Source organism: Canis lupus, chromosome 10, assembly GCF_011100685.1.
Source record: "Canis lupus familiaris isolate Mischka breed German Shepherd chromosome 10, alternate assembly UU_Cfam_GSD_1.0, whole genome shotgun sequence".
Lineage (NCBI taxonomy): Eukaryota > Metazoa > Chordata > Mammalia > Carnivora > Canidae > Canis > Canis lupus.
Window position 1 is genome coordinate 46,882,800 of NC_049231.1, and position 17,600 is coordinate 46,900,399.

General features: G+C 39.9%; 1 protein-coding gene across 1 annotated transcript in view; it reads right to left on the reverse strand.

Moving 5' to 3' along the window:
• Positions 1–17,600, reverse strand: part of THADA (THADA armadillo repeat containing) — a 327,437-nt gene that overhangs the window by 67,895 nt on the left and 241,942 nt on the right. Inside the window, 1 exon segment of the mRNA NM_001109959.1 lies at positions 13,005–13,099. Within this exon segment, the coding sequence (NP_001103429.1) occupies positions 13,005–13,099 (95 nt within the window).

A 17,600-nucleotide genomic window follows, 5' to 3' on the forward strand; every position in this document is an offset into this window, starting at 1 on the left:
AACCAAAAGATACAAACATGAAATTACTTCTAAGCAAACACTGTTTCTGGTTCTTTGTCAGTGACAGGCTACTCAGGACAAGATTGGGAAATCAGGAATCTCTCTAGTACCACACCGTCGACATCCCTGTATAGATCTGCCTTTCCCCCCCAAAAGATGTGGGGCTTCTCTTCCATCCTCAGGCAATGAGATACAGTGTGAACCAACTGGAGAGGAAGTAGCTGGCTGGGAAGATCTCCTGTGGTAAGGGAGGAGCGAAGACCACCTACCTCTGTCCCCTGCCAGTGCTACAGTTTACAGTTCTGGGAGAAACTGTAAGGCTGAAGAAGTTCCTGGCACTACTGGACTGCACTCTAACACCTGTAGGAATGATGCTCTGAGGTGCAGTTTATAGCTGGCAAATCCAACAGAGTCTGGGGAATGCTATTTAACGTGAAATCCAGCCCCAACATGGAGGGAGGAGTTAAGTACATTTTGCCATATGAGCAATGGAGGTGAGCCTGGAAGTGGGACCTGGCCATAGGACCAGCAGAAGCTCTGTCTCCTGCTCTGGATAAGATGATCACTCACTTCTTTAGTTTTGCTATCAATTTTAACTCCTGATAGCTTCTTTTCTTCCAACATTGGATTTTTCATCACTTTTCAAGTTTTCATTTTTTAAGAAAAGATTTTATTTATTTGAAAGAAAGGGAGAGAACATGACCAAGAGAGGAGGGAGAGAGGGAGAAACCAATTCCCCACCGAGCAGGAGCCTGACTTGGGGCTTGATCCCAGGACCCTGAGATCATGACCAAAGGCAGATGCTTAGCCAACTGAGCAACCCAGATGCCTCCATATATATATATACATATATATATTTTTATGATAGTCACAGAGAGAGAGAGAGAGAGGAGAGAGAGGCAGAGACACAGGCAGAGGGAGAAGCAGGCTCCATGCACCGGGAGCCCGACGCGTGGGATTCGATCCCGGGTCTCCAGGATCGCACCCTGGGCCAAAGGCAGGCGCCAAACTGCTGCGCCACCCAGGGATCCCTCCATATATTTTTTTTTATGTGACTTTCATCACCCCAGTCTTCAGAGGGTATTATCCCCATTTTACAGTTGAGGAATCAACAGGCTTCAAAAACAAAGTGATAGAAGTGATTTTCTAGTGACCGAGCCAGTCAGGCACCCCAAAGTCCAACACTTTAAAGGAATAAAATAAACCCAATACTCAACAACATAAAATTAATATGGTCTGGCACCTAATAAAAAAATATCAGCATGCAAAAAAGTGGGAAGTATGGGAAAATATGACCCATAACTAGGAGAAAAATTAATAAATAGACCCCCAAAAAACAATAATGGAAGGAGAGACAAGGACGTGATAATAGCTACTATAAACATGCTACATTTGCTCAAGTATCTAGAGGAAAATGGAACACGATGAAGAGAGATATGAAAGACATTAAAGGGACACAAATCAAACTTACAGAGGTGAAAAAGATAATACGTGAAATAAAAAAATACACTAGATCAATTAGCAGCAGATTAGACACTGCAAAAGATTAGTGAATTTAGAGACATAGATTAGAAGCTATCAAAAATGAAACACAGCTAGGAAAAAAAAAAAGAGTATCAGTGATGTGTGGGACAACTCCCAGTGACCTAATATACATATAGTGGAATCCTAGAAAGAGAAGAAAAAGGGAAAGGACTAGAAAAAATATTTGAAGAAATAATGGTGCTGGAATAATTGGTTATTTGTTTGCAAGAAATGAAAAAGAGAAATTCAATCTTATGAGATGCATGAAAATTAGCTTGATGTCAATTAAAGATATAAATGTAAAATCCTAAATACAAAATTGTAGAAGAAAACGTGTGCGAACATCTTTGTGACCTTGGGATAGGCAAAGACTTCTTTACTAGGGCACAAAAAACATGAAGCAAAAAAACCTGATAAATTGGACTTCATCAAAATTAAAAATGTTTGCTCTTCAAAAGACATTGTTAAGAAAATGAAGAGATAAGCAATAGACAGGTAGCAAATACCTGCAAACTATTTGTTTGTATAAAGGACTTATATCCAGAATAAAGAACTTTCAATAATAAGATTCAACAGTAAGATAAACAACTCAATTTATTTTATTTTTAAAAAGATTTCATTTATTTATTTATTTGAGAGAGACAGAGAAAGAAAGCTCTCGAGCAGAAGGAGTGGCAGAGGTTAGAGGGAGAAGCAGACTCCCCGCTGAGCAGGGAGCCTACTGTGGGGCTCAATTCTAGGACCCTGGGATCATGACCTGAGCTGAAGGCAGATGCTTAACTAACTGAGCTACCCAGGTGACCCAACAACTCAATTTAAAAAAGAAATGTGTAAGAGATTTGAATAGACGCTTTACCAAAAACATATATGTATAGCAAATATGGTACCTGAAAAGATGCTCAATATAACTGGTCATTAGAGAAATGCAAATTAAAATCACAATGAGATACCACTATACCCACTCAAATAGCTACTAGAGGGATAATATCAAGTCTAGGTAAGGATGTAGAACAACTAGACCTCTCGTATAGTGCTGGTGGGGATACAAAGTGGTAAGCCCCTTTGGAAAACAAGTTTGGCAGTTTCTTGTAATTCTTATCATATGACCCAATAATCACTTTCCTAGGTTTTGCTTAAGAGGATTAAAACATGACCACACAAACACTTCTATATGAATGCGCAGAGCCACATTATTCACAATTTCCAAAAAGTAGAGATGCCCAAATGTATTTCAATTGGTGCGTTAATATAAACAAGCCATGCATATAATGGAGCAGTGCTAAACAATAAAAAGCAACAGGGTCACATCATATTAATAAAAGGTAAAAAATCACATGATCATCTCAATAGATACGGAAGAAAATTATACAAACTCCAACACCCTTTCACAGTAAAAATACTCAACAAACTAGAAATAAGGGGAACTTCTTCAACCTGATAAGGGATATGTATGAAAAACCCACAGCTGACAACATACTTGATGGTGAAAGATGGAAAGCTCTCTCCTGAAGATCAAGAAAAAGACAAGAATGTCTACTCTTGTCATTTCTATTTAACACTGTCCAGGAAGTTCTAGCCTGGGCAATTAGGCAAGAAAAATAAATAAAATGCTCCAGATTGGAAAGGAAGAAGCTCATGCATATGACATGATCTCATATATAGAAAACCCCAAAGAGTCCACCAAAAACCCCTAATAAATGACTTCAGTAAGGTTGCAGGATAAAAGATTAATGTACAAATTTCAATTGTACTTCTATACAGTAGCAACAAACCACCCAAAATTGAAATTAAGAACATAATTTCATTTATAACAGCTCACAAAGAATATAATAGGAATACATTATTTAGCAAAGATATTCATGATGTATATACTGGAAACTACAAAACACCACTGAAAGAAAATCTACATAAATGGAATGACATCCTGTATTATTATTCTTTTTTTTTTTTTGACATCCCGTATTCTGATCTGAATTTTTGAAGACATAATATTGTTATAATGACAATACTCCTCAAACTCAACTATAGATTTAAGACAATACCTATCAAGATCTTAGCTGGTTTTTCTTTCCTTTTTGCAGAAGTTGACAAACTGTTCCTAAAATTTGTATAACAATGTAAGCGACCCAGCCAAAACAATCTTGAAACAGAAGAACAAAATTGGAGGGTTTACAACCTGATTTCCAAAGTTACTAGAAAGCAATGATAATCAAGACAGTATGGTTCTGGCATAAGGGCAGGCATATAGATCAATGGAAAAGAACTGAGAGTCCAGAAATAAATCCATATATTAATGGTCAATTGATTATTTGACCAGGGTACCAAGACAATTAAACGAGGAAAGGATAATAAGTCTTTTCAACAAATAGTGCTGGGATAAATGCATAACCACATGCAAAACAATGAAGCTGGATTTGTACCTCACACCAAATATAAAAATTCACTCAAAATAGATCAGAAACCAGGGTACCTGGGTGGCACAGTCAGTTGAGTGTCTAGGACTCTTGATTTTGGCTCAGGTTGCGAGATCAACCCCCATGTTGGGCACTATGCAAGCATGGAGTTGGCTTGAGACTCACTCTCTCCCTCTGTCTCCACTGCCACCCCCCCAATAAATAAATATTTTTTTTAAAAAAGAAAAAGGATCAGAAACCTAAATGTTAAGAGATAAAACTATAACAGTCTTTTTTTTTTTTTTTATAACAGTCTTTAGAAGAAAACATGGGTACACATCTTTGTGACCTTGGATTAGGCAATGGTTTGTTAGATTTGATGACAAAAGCACAAGCAACAAAAGAAAAATAGATAAACTAGATTACATCAAAACTTAAACTTTTTTTTTCTCTTTAAGAGGGAGAAGCAGGCTCCCTACCCTGAAGTGGTACTCAATCCCAGGACCCCAGGATCACGACCTGAGCCAAAGGCAGACGCTCAACCACTGAGCTACCCAGGCGTCCCAAAACTACAACTTCTGTACATCAAAGGACATTATCAAGAAGGTGAAAAGACAACTCACAGAATGAGAGAATATAGTTGTATATCATATATCTGATAAGGGATTAACAGAATATATAAAGAACTCTTACAACTCAAGAATAAAAAGACAGCCCAATTTAAAAATGGACAAAGGATCTAAACAGACATTTTCCTAAAGATATACAAATGGCCAGTTAGCAATAGAACAGATGTTTGACATCACTAGCCATAAGCGAAATGCAAATCAAAAGTATAATGCAATATTGCTTCATGCCAACCAGGATGGCAATGATAAAAAAGAAGGACAATAACAAGTGCTGTCAAGGATGTGGAGAAATTGAAGCCCTTATATATATACATTGCTGGCAGAAATGTAAAATGATGCAGTCTTTGGAAACAGTTTGCCAATTCTTCAGAAAGTTCAATTTAGAGTTGGCATATGGCCCAGCAATTCTTCTAGGTCAATACCCAAGGGAACTCAAAACATACATCCTCACAAACACTTGTCCATGAATCCTCATAATAGTATTATTCATAATAGCCAAAAAAGTAGAAAGAACCTAAATGTCCATCAACTGATGAATAAACAAAATGTGGTATATTGATCCCATGGAATACCATAAAAAAGCATAGTGTTGGTTCATGTACAACCAGATGAACCTTGAAAACATTGTTAAGTGAAAGAAGCCAGACACAAAAGGCTACATGTTGTATCCCAAGCTTTCAAAAACAACCTGCTTAACTAATTTAATTGACATGGGTAACTAGTATCAGATTATCTGTGATGAGGGCTGCTGGAGTGTAGCAAGACAAGAACACAGAAGAAAACTGAAATCACAGAGACTCCTGGGTGGCTCAGAGGTTGGGCGTCTGCCTTCGGCTCAGGGAGTCCTGGAGTCCAGGATTGAGTCCCATATCAGGCTGCCTGTTTAGAGACTGCTTCTCTCTCTGCCTGTGTCTCTGCCTCTCTCTCTGTGTCTCTCATGAATAAATAAATAAATCTTAAAAAAAAAAAAAACCTGAAATTACAGATGTTGTATGTAATAGTATTTTACTCCTGGGGTGGAAAGGTGGTAAGACAGTTTCAAGATATGGTTCCATTACAGATCCAGACACTTAACCCAACTCACACTACTGGAGGCTCTTAATTTTGGTTATGGAAATAAGCATCGGACCAGAAGCCAAGGAAGCTTGACTATTTCACTAACCAGCTGTGTGACCTTGGGCAAGTCATTTAATTGGTATAGTCTCCATTCTACCTACTGATTAAATGGTCTCTAAACTTTAAAATTCTAAGAACCATGGGCCTATGTCTTCAGCACCACGCTTGGAATTAACGAGGGGTAGACACCACATGAACCTAGCAATCTAATAACACATCCTCTATTATTCTGACTTCTGAAAGGCAGCTAGAATCATCTGCTTATTTTAGGAGCTCACTGTTCCCTGGGAAAGATATTTCTGGCAAAAGCAACCGTTCAGATGACAGTCTCAGTGTTTTGGAGAAAAGCAACTAATTTATTGACAACAAAGCCTGTTTTTTTTTTTTTTTCCCTTGAAATTTCATAGCTGCAGGCCCAGAAATAAAAAGTCCCCAGAAGACTCTAAAAATATGTTCTCAATTCCCTTTTATCTCCCACCCAGAGCTAAGAGAATAGCACCAACTGTGTCATATTAAACACATCTGCATCCAACACCGATAAAAGTACATGACCAAGGGAACAGATAAGAATTGTTTTCAATTTGTTCAGATGGGATTGGTTAAATTTAACCTAATTAGACCAAATAATCAAAGCAGGTGTTTGTAAGTTGCCAATGTTTTTATTCTCTGTAATTGTTTGGCTCTATTTCCCAGGAACTTAGGTAAAGGAAGTTAGTATGTCATAAAAATCATTGACCTTATATTTATTCATGTCACACATATATTATTCATGTTCAAGGCAGTACAAATACAAGGCCTTGTTGGATACTTGTCACAGGTTTTACCATTTAACCATCATCAACATCTGAGCTGGCCTTTGGGAGCGCTTACATTACCTAACTTCCATTATATAAATACAAGTAGTAATAAATGAGAGCCTGTCTTCTAATCTTATACTGATCTACAAAGCACACTGACTTGGCATTCAGACTATTTAGGGATTCTGACTTCACGCCCACAAGCTGGTCACTTTTAAGGCATTAAGAAGAAAAATAATAACAGTAATAAAAGTTACATTCCAGTAAAACAAAATGTTTATTGCATTTGGCAGAATGATGAGATTTGAACTATAAATCCCAACTAACAAAGAAATCACAAAATGTAGCCGCCAGCAGCCTGGTACTGGGAAGCGTTTCGTGGGCCATAGGTCCACTAGCAAAGACGAAAAGGGCAGATGGCTGCCTGGGAGCAGTCAAGCTTCCTCTTTCTAGCAACTGCTTCTGTCCCAGGTACACCCTCACATTATTCCACATACTGCTGGCATGGAGGACAGAAATGCAGGCAAGAAAGTCCCCATGAAAGCATGTGATCTGGAAGCTCCTTATGAAGGCGATCCGTCCCTGAGGCCTGGGGGTCCTACAGGAGAGGAAGAGGAATGGGAAGTTGGAACAACCCAGAAGGTTCCAGGGCACCCTCACTGAAGTAGAGGTTTTCCCGATTCTGGCCCTGTGTGGTGGGGAATCTCAGGCTGTGTTCTCTTACTATTCTTGGGACACTTGGCCAAGTTGTGTTTGTGCCTTGGGTGTCCTCATGTCTAACATGAAGGACCACTACTATTTCCCTCATTAATGAGGCAAAATGCTTGCATGATGCTTGGCACAGAGTTAGGTGCTCAGTAACTGTTGGTCAGAATTATCCCGCAGGGAGGTTGGTATTGAAAATGTTTCCTCAGGGGATCCCTGGGTGGCTCAGCGGTTTAGCGATTGCCTTCAGTCCAGGGCGTGATCCTGGAGTCCCGGGATCGAGTCCCACATCGGGCTTCTGCATGGAGCCTGCTTCTCCCTCTGCCTGTGTCTCTGCCTCTCTCTCTCTCTCTGTGTCTCTCATGAATAAATAAATAAAATCTTAAAAAAAAGAAAAAAGAAAAAAGAAAATGTTTCCTCAGAATAAGTGTACGCTGGGCATCCTAGAAACATTTTCAAGGGCAGGGAAACAAACAGCCTGTACACTGACTGCAGAGTAGGATGGAAAATGTCCAACCTGAGAGCGACGAATTATAGGTGGGTTTCCAATGACAGTGAAAGCTGTGTCTCCCCATCCCTGCCCAGGCCTGCAAGACAGCCTCGGAGTGCTTGGGGTGGTTAGGCCTCTTCTTCCTCATCCCCCAACTCCACCCAGAGACTATAATTTTCTTTCCAGCAGGAAACTGATGTATACGAATGATGACAGCTGGATTCAGAAGAGGAAAAAGAATACAGGGGACAGAGAGTCCTGTGGGTTTAAATCACTTTGGAACTCAAAACAAAACCCCCAGATCTGGAATTTTTAAAACCTAGTTAATGGCTGAGGAAACCTCAAAGGATGGGGAAGCACTAAGATAAAAGTCTGAATCACACAAAACACATCATTATCTGAAGCTTTTCTAATCATCTTCCCTGCCTTTCCCCTGCACTGGTTCTCCTCCTTGTGTATGCCCCCAGCCTCTCAACGTGGTTCTGAGAAAATGTAGGGGTGGAAATAGCCTTCTAAGGTCATGTATCGAATAGTGTTTGCGAGGAGATGGACAGATCCTCCTCCAACCAAAGTTTCCCTGAAATGGATACTACTTCATTCCTTTTGGAAATAATTAATCACCTTCAAGATTCATAGTTAGATACATTCACTGTTGAAATACAAATATATACTCCCCTATGAATAAACCAGAATTATGGTGTTTAAGATTTGTAAAATGGAAATAAGAGGAGGAAACCCCCCTCATGGCACCATTCCAAGACAACTATTTTTAGCACGATATTGCCTTTACGTTCAGTCTGGTTCTCTGCTCCCCACTCCCACTTCCCAGAGCCCCAATGCTGATGATCACAATGTCTGGACAAATCCCCCTGACATTCCATGAATGGATTTTCAGTTATATTCTTTCTTGGTGACAATTGGAACTTAGTTCATAAGGATGGGAGCATAGAAGGAAATGTCACCTTGTCTTAAAAACCACACGATGTGACTCTTATGTCCTTCAAATTGATTCTCCTTTGTCCACAAGGTCAAGTACAAGCTCTTCGATTAGCCTGTGAGTTCCTTCATGATTGAGTTCTTGCTTCTGCAGCCTCATTTCCATCATGACACTCAGGTCACTGTCCTAGCTCTGTGAAGGCTGTGCTGACTTGTACCTCTGTGGCTCTGGCCATGCTTCTCCCTCTATCTATAATGCCCACCTTCACCTTGCACATATGGTCAATCTCTACTTTCCCTCAAAACTCAGCTCAACCAATTCTTTTCTATGAAGCCCTCCTATCTTCCCAAATAGAAATGTACTTCCATTCTTGGGTGCCTCCAATGAATCCTATAAAGACTCTTTTTATAGCACCTATAATCCCTTACTGCCCCTACTTATAAGCCTAAAACTCATGTATGCGTATCTCTAGCTATAGGTATTCAATCTGTCTGATATTAGCATGTCATTTTTGATGAATGAAAAAATAAATGAGCAACAAAAAAATGATACTTTTTTGGAATCAATCAGAGGGGCAGGAGCATCCTTAATCAAGTGGATTTTCTGACATTCTTTTTTTTTTTAAGATTTTATTTATTTATTTATTCATGAGAGAGAGAGAGGCACAGACACAGGCAGAGGGAGAAGCAGTCTCCACGCAGGGAGCCCGACACGGGACTTGATCCCGGGTCTCCAGGACCACACACCCTGGGCTGAAGGCGGCACTAAACCCCTGAGCCACCTGGGCTGCCCAATTTTCTGACATTCTATGATGGCTATGCCATGTTTCAGTATTTTCCTAGGAAAGCAGGCATTTCTTCTTTCCTGAAGATGTTTAAGAGAATTGTGAATGTGAGGGGCTGCAGGGGACTGGATTAGATGCATGTTTCCTGCTAATGATAATGATGATCATGATAATATAACAATATCTTATATTTATTGAGCACTTATTCTGTGTGATGCAAAGCACATTCTTTATATAAGAATGTACATAAATTTGTGAACAACCACTCTAAGATACAGATCCTGTTATCACCCCCAATTACAATTGAGAAAAATCGTCTCCCAGAGATTCAATGACTTGCCTAAGGTCACAAAGCTAAATGGCAGATCTGGGATTCAAACCCAGGGCTATGGCTTCAGAGCCTAAATGATACACCTACTCTGAGCTTTGTGAGCTAATAATGGAAGTACGTGCACATTTATAGACATGATATGAACACGATAACATGATATCAACATACCATTTGAATTCAGAAAATGAATTTACATCTGATAGATACATGAATTTCAATAAGACTTTTGTATCTTGATGACAACTGTTACTATTCTAAAAACTGAGGAAAACTCTGCATTTCACTCAGTTCATAACCCATTTAATGATGGCTTGCTATGTGCTTAGCTGAGGGGCAAAGAATCTTTTTTTTAAAAATTATTTATTTATTTATTCATGACAGACACAGAGACAGAGAGAGAAAGAGAGAGGCAGAAACACTGACAGAGGGAGAAGCAGGCTCCATACAGGGAGCCCGACGTGGGACCCGATCCCGGGTCTCCAGGATCACACCCTGGACCCAAGGCGGCGCTAAACCACTGAACCACCGGGGCCGCCCAGGGGCAAAGAATCTAAGGCACTATTCATTCTTTCAAGGTACTTGCAAGGTAACACATTATAATGTCATGACATTATTTTGAAATCATATGGAAGTCTATATCTCAGTAAGTGATCGCTTTGTTTGGGAACATGTTTGGCTATTGCTCAAACTGCCTTCAGAAACAATTTATGAAACACATAAGAATAGATTTTATTACTTTAAGTTCACAGTTCATTTTTTTCCTCAACAGTGCCATCCATCTTAATTGCCATTGTATTTGGCATTTGGTTAGTTCTAAATATCCAGTTCCATCCTCAAAAGAGGAAAATTTGTTACCACTGTTTGTGTGGATATATGATATGATTATATAACATTCATACAGATAGACATGCATATATACACACACATCTGTGGCTTATGTGGGCAAACTCCAAGGGACTGGATAAAATCCTTACTTGTCTGATAGGAATATAATAGGAGCCATATATGCAATTTTTGATTTTCTAGCAGCCACATTTTTTAAAGTAAAAAGAAACAGGTGAAATTAATTTTAATAATTTATCTAATTTAATCCAATATATCAAAAATATTATTATTCCAAGATGTAATCAATATAAAGTAAATGAGAAATTTCGCATTCCTTTTTTCATACAAACTCTTTGAAGTTGGATGTGTATTTTATTCTTATGAAACATTCCCATTTGGATCGGCAACATCCCAAGTGCTTAGGAGTCACATGTGGCTGGCTAGTGACTGCCATACTGGGCAGTGCAGGATAAAATATTTAGAGCGATGGCTGTCATACTAGAACAAAGGCAAGAACACCCACCCTGTTGCATCCTACTCTGCAGAGTAACTAATTTGTTCAGAGGAATGATGCATTGATGCAAGTACAATACTGCTGCATAAAATAAACGACAGCTGTGACCACATTTAACTGGGATACAAATTCTTATATAACGCAAGACTTTGGAGCAAAGGATGGTTCAAAAAGACCAACACATTCATGGAGGAGCCCAATCATCAGTAAAGGGCAGGCAGTTGGAGAACAGAGAAGGGAAACCCACAACATTCAAGGGTGAACCCCCCTGGACAAGGAATAAAGGTACTAATACATTAAGAGAAACTTAGTTCAGGGGCACCTGGGTGGTGGCTCAATCAGTTATGTGTCTGCCTTCAGCTCAGGTCATGATCCTGGGGTCCTGGGATGGAGCCCTGTCTAGGCCTCTCTCTCTCCCTCAGCTCCTCCCTCTCCCTCAGCTCCTCCTTCCCCTGACTTATGTGTGATCTCTCTCTCTCTCAATAAATAAATAAATAAAATCTTAAAAAAAAAAAGGGAGGGGAGAAACTTAATTCAAATAAACTGATGATTACAATCAACCACACAACTCCAAGAGGATCGCAAAGGCTGGACTCATTAGTCATGAGCAACTCTTTCGTGGCCAAAGTCCTTCAGCTACTAAGCAGAGAAGTACTGTAAAGCTATATGGAATCTGGAACTGAAATACAAAAATAAAGGAAACCAGGAACAACTTACTTGGTACCATCTGATTTATAATCTCTGCACCCCAGTTAGTTCAAGTGTAAAATAAGGTGGTGCAACCCTGAGGTCCCTTACAGAGAGGGTGATCTATAATTTCTGCTGCAAACCTGGACACTTTCAAGAGTGAAGGGGGGCACTATTAATAATTATGCTGGGACAAGAGGCATAAACTAGGACTGGTTTATAGCTATAAAACTATATGATCTTATTCCATCAAATGGATACAATAGCTACCCCTATGCAGGGATATGGAGCTGATGAAAATCCAGGCGTGTTCTTCTTACCTCTGCATGGCCACAGGGGCTTTGTGGGCTAATATACACTGATCCGGGTGAGGTGGTTTCGCACCTCCCCCTCAAAGCACTTTAAATTGGTTTGAATTTGGGAACAGGGTTCCATATGGACAGAGCCGGACTCTGACAGCCTGAATATATTTACTGAAGACAACAAATCATTGACAGACTAAATGTAACAGAGGAAAGGCCTGGCCTGCTTGTACTCAGAATGTGACTTTGTAATTGTAGCCTCCTTTAGACAGGCCTAATCAATTAGAAGAGGCTGATTTTAACCAGTTGCAGGCTCATTACCCTGCATTCCAGTTTGTGTTGATGAAAATCAGTTTCAGTCTGTGGCCTGGAACTCATGTACAGCACTTCCTGCAGCCTCTTATATAAACACATAAAAAAATTTTTTTTTTATTTGGAGTTGCCCTTCTCTGTTTTAAGAAAACCACTCTGAATCATGATTAAAACAGAACAATTGTATATGGATCTGGCGCCTGATAGAGACATATATGACCAAGGAACACATCTTAAGGCAGTAATGGGTAGATTGGGACAGTGTCTCAGGTATTCAGACTCCAGGATCAAATGAGCCCAACTCAGCTCCACGAAATGAAGCATAGACTCTCAGTTGTTGAAATTGATGAACTTTCAAAGAAAATTCAACGGAAGGGGAAAAAGCCAAGGTCTCTGAAACACACGGGATATCTGAATAGAGTCCACATTGTCTCCTGAAACACCAAATAGAAAATAAATGAAAAACTTCCCATTCAACAAGAACTTTCCTTGAGAAGCTTCTATGAGGGAACCATATGATACCATGCTTAATTTTGATGTGTGGTTAGTTTGACAAAAGTCAAAGCTGGGGGCAGTGTGTGGTAGAACCACTATAAGCCCCACCTGTATTTCAAAGATCCATCATCATTCCAAAATATGATATAACTATGAATCATACCTGGCTGGTTGCCTTTTGTGGGTTTGTCAAGGCAGCGAGTCAACAGGAAGAGAATGTCAATATATACAGCTCTGGTCACCAAACATGGATTTTGCCTAGAAAGGTAAAGAACAGGAGATAAATTGATATTTTTTCTCCCTGAGGTCTGGGTCACACAGAAGAGAAAAAGGTATTTTCTCATAGGCCTATCATGAGGCCTAGGGCTTCATGGCAAATGCTTTTAGACATTTAATCACCAATAGTAAAAACACGTCAGTAAGTCAAATGAGGAAATGAAATCCTAGAGCATATGGTGGAGGTTGGGGACATGCATACACAAAACAGATAAAAAACTCTATGCTCTGGTTCCAAATAAAACAAACTAAAAACAAACAAAACCCAGTATCCTATCCCAGTTATTTGAAAACAAGGAGATTGGCAGGGGGAGTTATATTCTATTATTTTTCCTGTTTAGTGGACAAATCTGGGGGGAAAGAATCATTGGTTACAAGTATCGCTGACTTAGCATTTTGGAGAAAGGAGAACTGCACTACCATAGGACAAACCAGACCTATGGACTTAAAATAACCAGCTGAAAAACAAACACACAGAAGCACTAACAAACACTGTGACACACATTCCTTTCCTGGCAAATGGAATTTTTTTGTCTTTCAATAAATGGAGTTGACTTTACTCTTTGAACCATACGCTGGGAAAGGTAAGTGGGCTGGATTTAGGGGTCTGGATAAAAAAGGAAGAATGAAGACTTTCTTCTGAGAACAGTGCTGCTGAAGGTCCCCTGATTCTGAGCCTCAGTTCAGACTGACCATGAAGAAAGGCCCCACCCTCCTTGGTGTACTAATAATTCAGTACAAGTAGTAAAAAGAGAAGGGACAGATCTGGGTTTGAATATTGGCTTTGCCGCCTATTTCTGTGACCTGAGTCATATTCCTGACTTGTACAATGGGAACACTAATCACTGCGTAGTGAGTCACTGTGAGCTTCGGATGTGGCAGGGCAACCAGAAGGCCCGCCTCGCTGCTGGGCCGTGGCAGACACTCCCACAGTGTTTGTTCCCTGCCCTTGTCTGCTTCCAACCGGAGATTAGGGAATGGCACAAGTGTTCTGGCTAGGGAAATCGCATTTACTTGACCGCTAAACCCATCCTCCTCACTCTCTGCATTTTAACAGTTTTATACTTTCTCTAAAGTTTATTCCCACTCTAGCCTGAACTGCCCATATTCTAGGGCTGGCATATGCTCTCACATGAAAAGCGAATCAGATACTTCTGATTTTTATTTATTTTTTTAATTTTTATTTATTTATGATAGTCACAGAGAGAGAGAGAGAGAGAGAGAGAGAGGCAGAGACACAGGCAGAGGGAGAAGCAGGCTCCGTGCACTGGGAGCCCGACGTGGGATTCGATCCCGGGTCGCCAGGATCGCGCCCTGGGCCAAAGGCAGGCGCCAAACCGCTGCGCCACCCAGGGATCCCGAATCAGATACTTCTGACTTGAAACTGTCTTGTGTCAAAGTCTCTCCGTGGCTGACCTGTCTCATTTATGTCCTACTGACTTGCTTCCTCTATAGTTATCAGCTTGCTTCAACTCCTACCCTACCATGATTCCTAGTTTATATGTATACCTCACGCTTGGCCTAATTTCATACTGCACCTCGTTCTTTTTTTTTTTTTAAGATTTTATTGATTTATTCATGAGAGGCACACAGAGAGCAGAGACAGGCAGAGGGAGAAGCAGGCTTCTCAGAGGGAGCCCAATGCGGGACTCAATCCCCAGACTGGGATCACGCCTTGAGCTGAAGACAGATGCTCAACCACTGAGTCACCCAGGCATCCCCACCTAGCTCTTTTTTAAAAATTAGCTTTAAAAAATAGATAAATGTGCACATGGTATAAAAATAAGTCAGTACCAAAGGACATGCAGTGAAAATTAAGTTCTTTGCCATCCACTGTCCTCTACTCATATTCTGTTCCCTGGAAGGAACCACATTATTACTCAGTATGTCTTTTAGGCACATTCTGTTCATTTACAAGCATCTGTCTATAGCTACCTACTTGTTTATTTTTATAAAAATAGTAGTTTGCTATATACTAAGTTCTAGGCATTACTTTTTTCCACTTATATATATTCGATATCATTCCATTAAAAACAGAGATTTGCCTCATTTTTAAATGCCTGTAGACTGCTCTGTGTCACGGAGGTACCAATCCCCTTTTGAAATAATTTAGTTTATGATACTTTGCTAAAAACAATAAAGAATGTATATGTACATCAGTTTTGTGCATATAAATGAGTACTCAGGGGAGAAATTCCTAGAAGTTGAAGGGATGAATCAAGATATTTGCACATATAAAATTATGATAGATTTTAATAAGATGTTCTCCAAAGGGACTGTAACCAATTCATACTCTTACCAACAGCATGTAAGAATTCTAGTCTCCCACAACCTGACCAACACAGTGCACTATTAAACTTTTTTACTTTTACCAAGTGAAAAAAACATTATCTCATCATTTTAAGTTGCAACTATTTTGTTATAAGTGAAGTTGATCATCACTTTATATGCTTTTCAAAAAAGGTACTTGAACTTCTTTTTCTGTAAAATGTATTCAATTCCCTGTCCGTTATGTTGGTGGTGGTCTTCTCGTTGATTTGTAGGAGCTTGCTGTATATATTAAGGAAATGTACTCTTTGTCATATGTACTACAAATATTTTTGCAGTTTTGTCTTTCAACTTTATAGTTTTTATAATTCAAAAACATTTAGTCCTATACAGCCAAATATATTGGTATTTTTATTTCTGTCCCCTGGGTTTCATATCATGCTTACAAAGCCCAAACTTTCTTCAAAATTCTCTATATCCATATCCATATCTATATCTATACATATGTATATACACAGAATTTTCCCATATTTTCTTGTAGAACTTTACAGTTTCATTTTTTTCTTATTGTTGCTTAAAACTTTTATCTATTTGGAATTTTTATTCCGAATCCTACCCCTATCTTTTGTTTCTATCTAGTTTTTCCCAGGTCTCTCAATCCTAACTCCCTGTCCTTATTCTTCTACTCCCTATGAAAGGCCCACAGTTTATGAAAATTTCTTTAATGACATAATTTGCAATTCTGGCATTTCTACCATATAACAGGTAGGACTTCCCTCTGCCAAATAAAGGGCCACTCAAGAAACAAAGTGAGAAAAGCCAATGCTAGGAGTTAATGAATCATCAAATAGCTAGCACAGGGCTGAGTAAGTGGCCTGTGGATAGCAGAGAGAATCCCCTGAGCATCTAGCTTTGTGCTAAGTGCTGGGAAGTGAGGTCCATGAGTTGATTTCTGATCTCAGAGAATTCTGTCCATTTATGAAGACAAGAATAAGGTCAAGCTTTGTGACAGGATGTAAGGAGTGAAGAGAAAGAATATCAGGGTGGATTGGAGAAATGGGAAAGGTTAATAAAGATGTAATTCCAACTGAGCTGTGAAGGATGGAAAGATTTTAGCTAGATAAAGTTGATCAGGAAGGGCATTTTGAGAGGGGGCAATAGATATGGGAAGGAATTAGTCTGGCCTGTCTATGGACCCGGGAAGATCAGGATGGGAAGAATAGAGAATGTGTTGAAAAACAGGAACAAGAATAAGGCAGGCCAGGCCTTCAGAAGATGGGCTACTTCGTGCTAACTGGATGCTCCGTAGTGTAAAAATTGCACTGACTGCTCCCATGTGGCCTCAGAATCATAGCCTCTCCGATGTTTTTCTGTTGATAGAGCCATATAGAACCATGAAGGGAAATCTGGGGGAAGCTGGTTTGACTTTCAACTCTGATGAGGAGCTTCTGTGAGATTTTAGCTAAGTTCATATATTTTTTAGAATTTCTAAATGAATAGAGGAAAGGTTGGCAATCTTTAGAGCCCCCTGCCTGGTTAAAGTGTTTCTGCATCCTTTTTTGAACCTGGCATGGGCTGGTGACCTTGCTGGTCTCCTGGGAACACTTCGGGACCACTCTGATTGCCCCCATAATGGAAAGGCTCTGGGCCAAGTCTGATGTAGTCAATGAGATTGTGGGATGCTCCCTCAAATGCTGCTGCTTTTGATTCCAGGAAACAGAGATCTGGGGCCAGAAAGGAGTCCATCTATGGCTTTTCCTTTGAGACCAACTCAGACAGAAATTCTGGCTTGGAGTCCACTCTTCATGGCTCTACCCTCAAGGACGGCCACAGCCACAGCCACAGCCATAGCCACATAACATCCCTGTCTGGAGTCAGAATTGGGCCTCACTCTGAACTGGCTTCTAGGTCAGGAAAATAATTTTGTTCCCTTTCTTTTTCTCTCACTGTTACTTGATGTTTGTTCTGACTTGGAAATGGTACACTGTGAATTCAGGGTGAGCCAGAGGTTTGTTCTTGGTCTGTCAAGTCACTTTGATGATGGGAATAAAATCCTGGGGAACAGCAAGCCAGCTGGACAGGAAACCAACCCACAGGGTTTTGGTGGGCTTGGGGATTTTTTTTCTACCCCCAAATGGAAAAATCCTGGCATGGGACACAGTATAATAGAGATTTAGAGTGTTCTAAAAAAAAAAAAAAAATCAGAAGTGGTCGG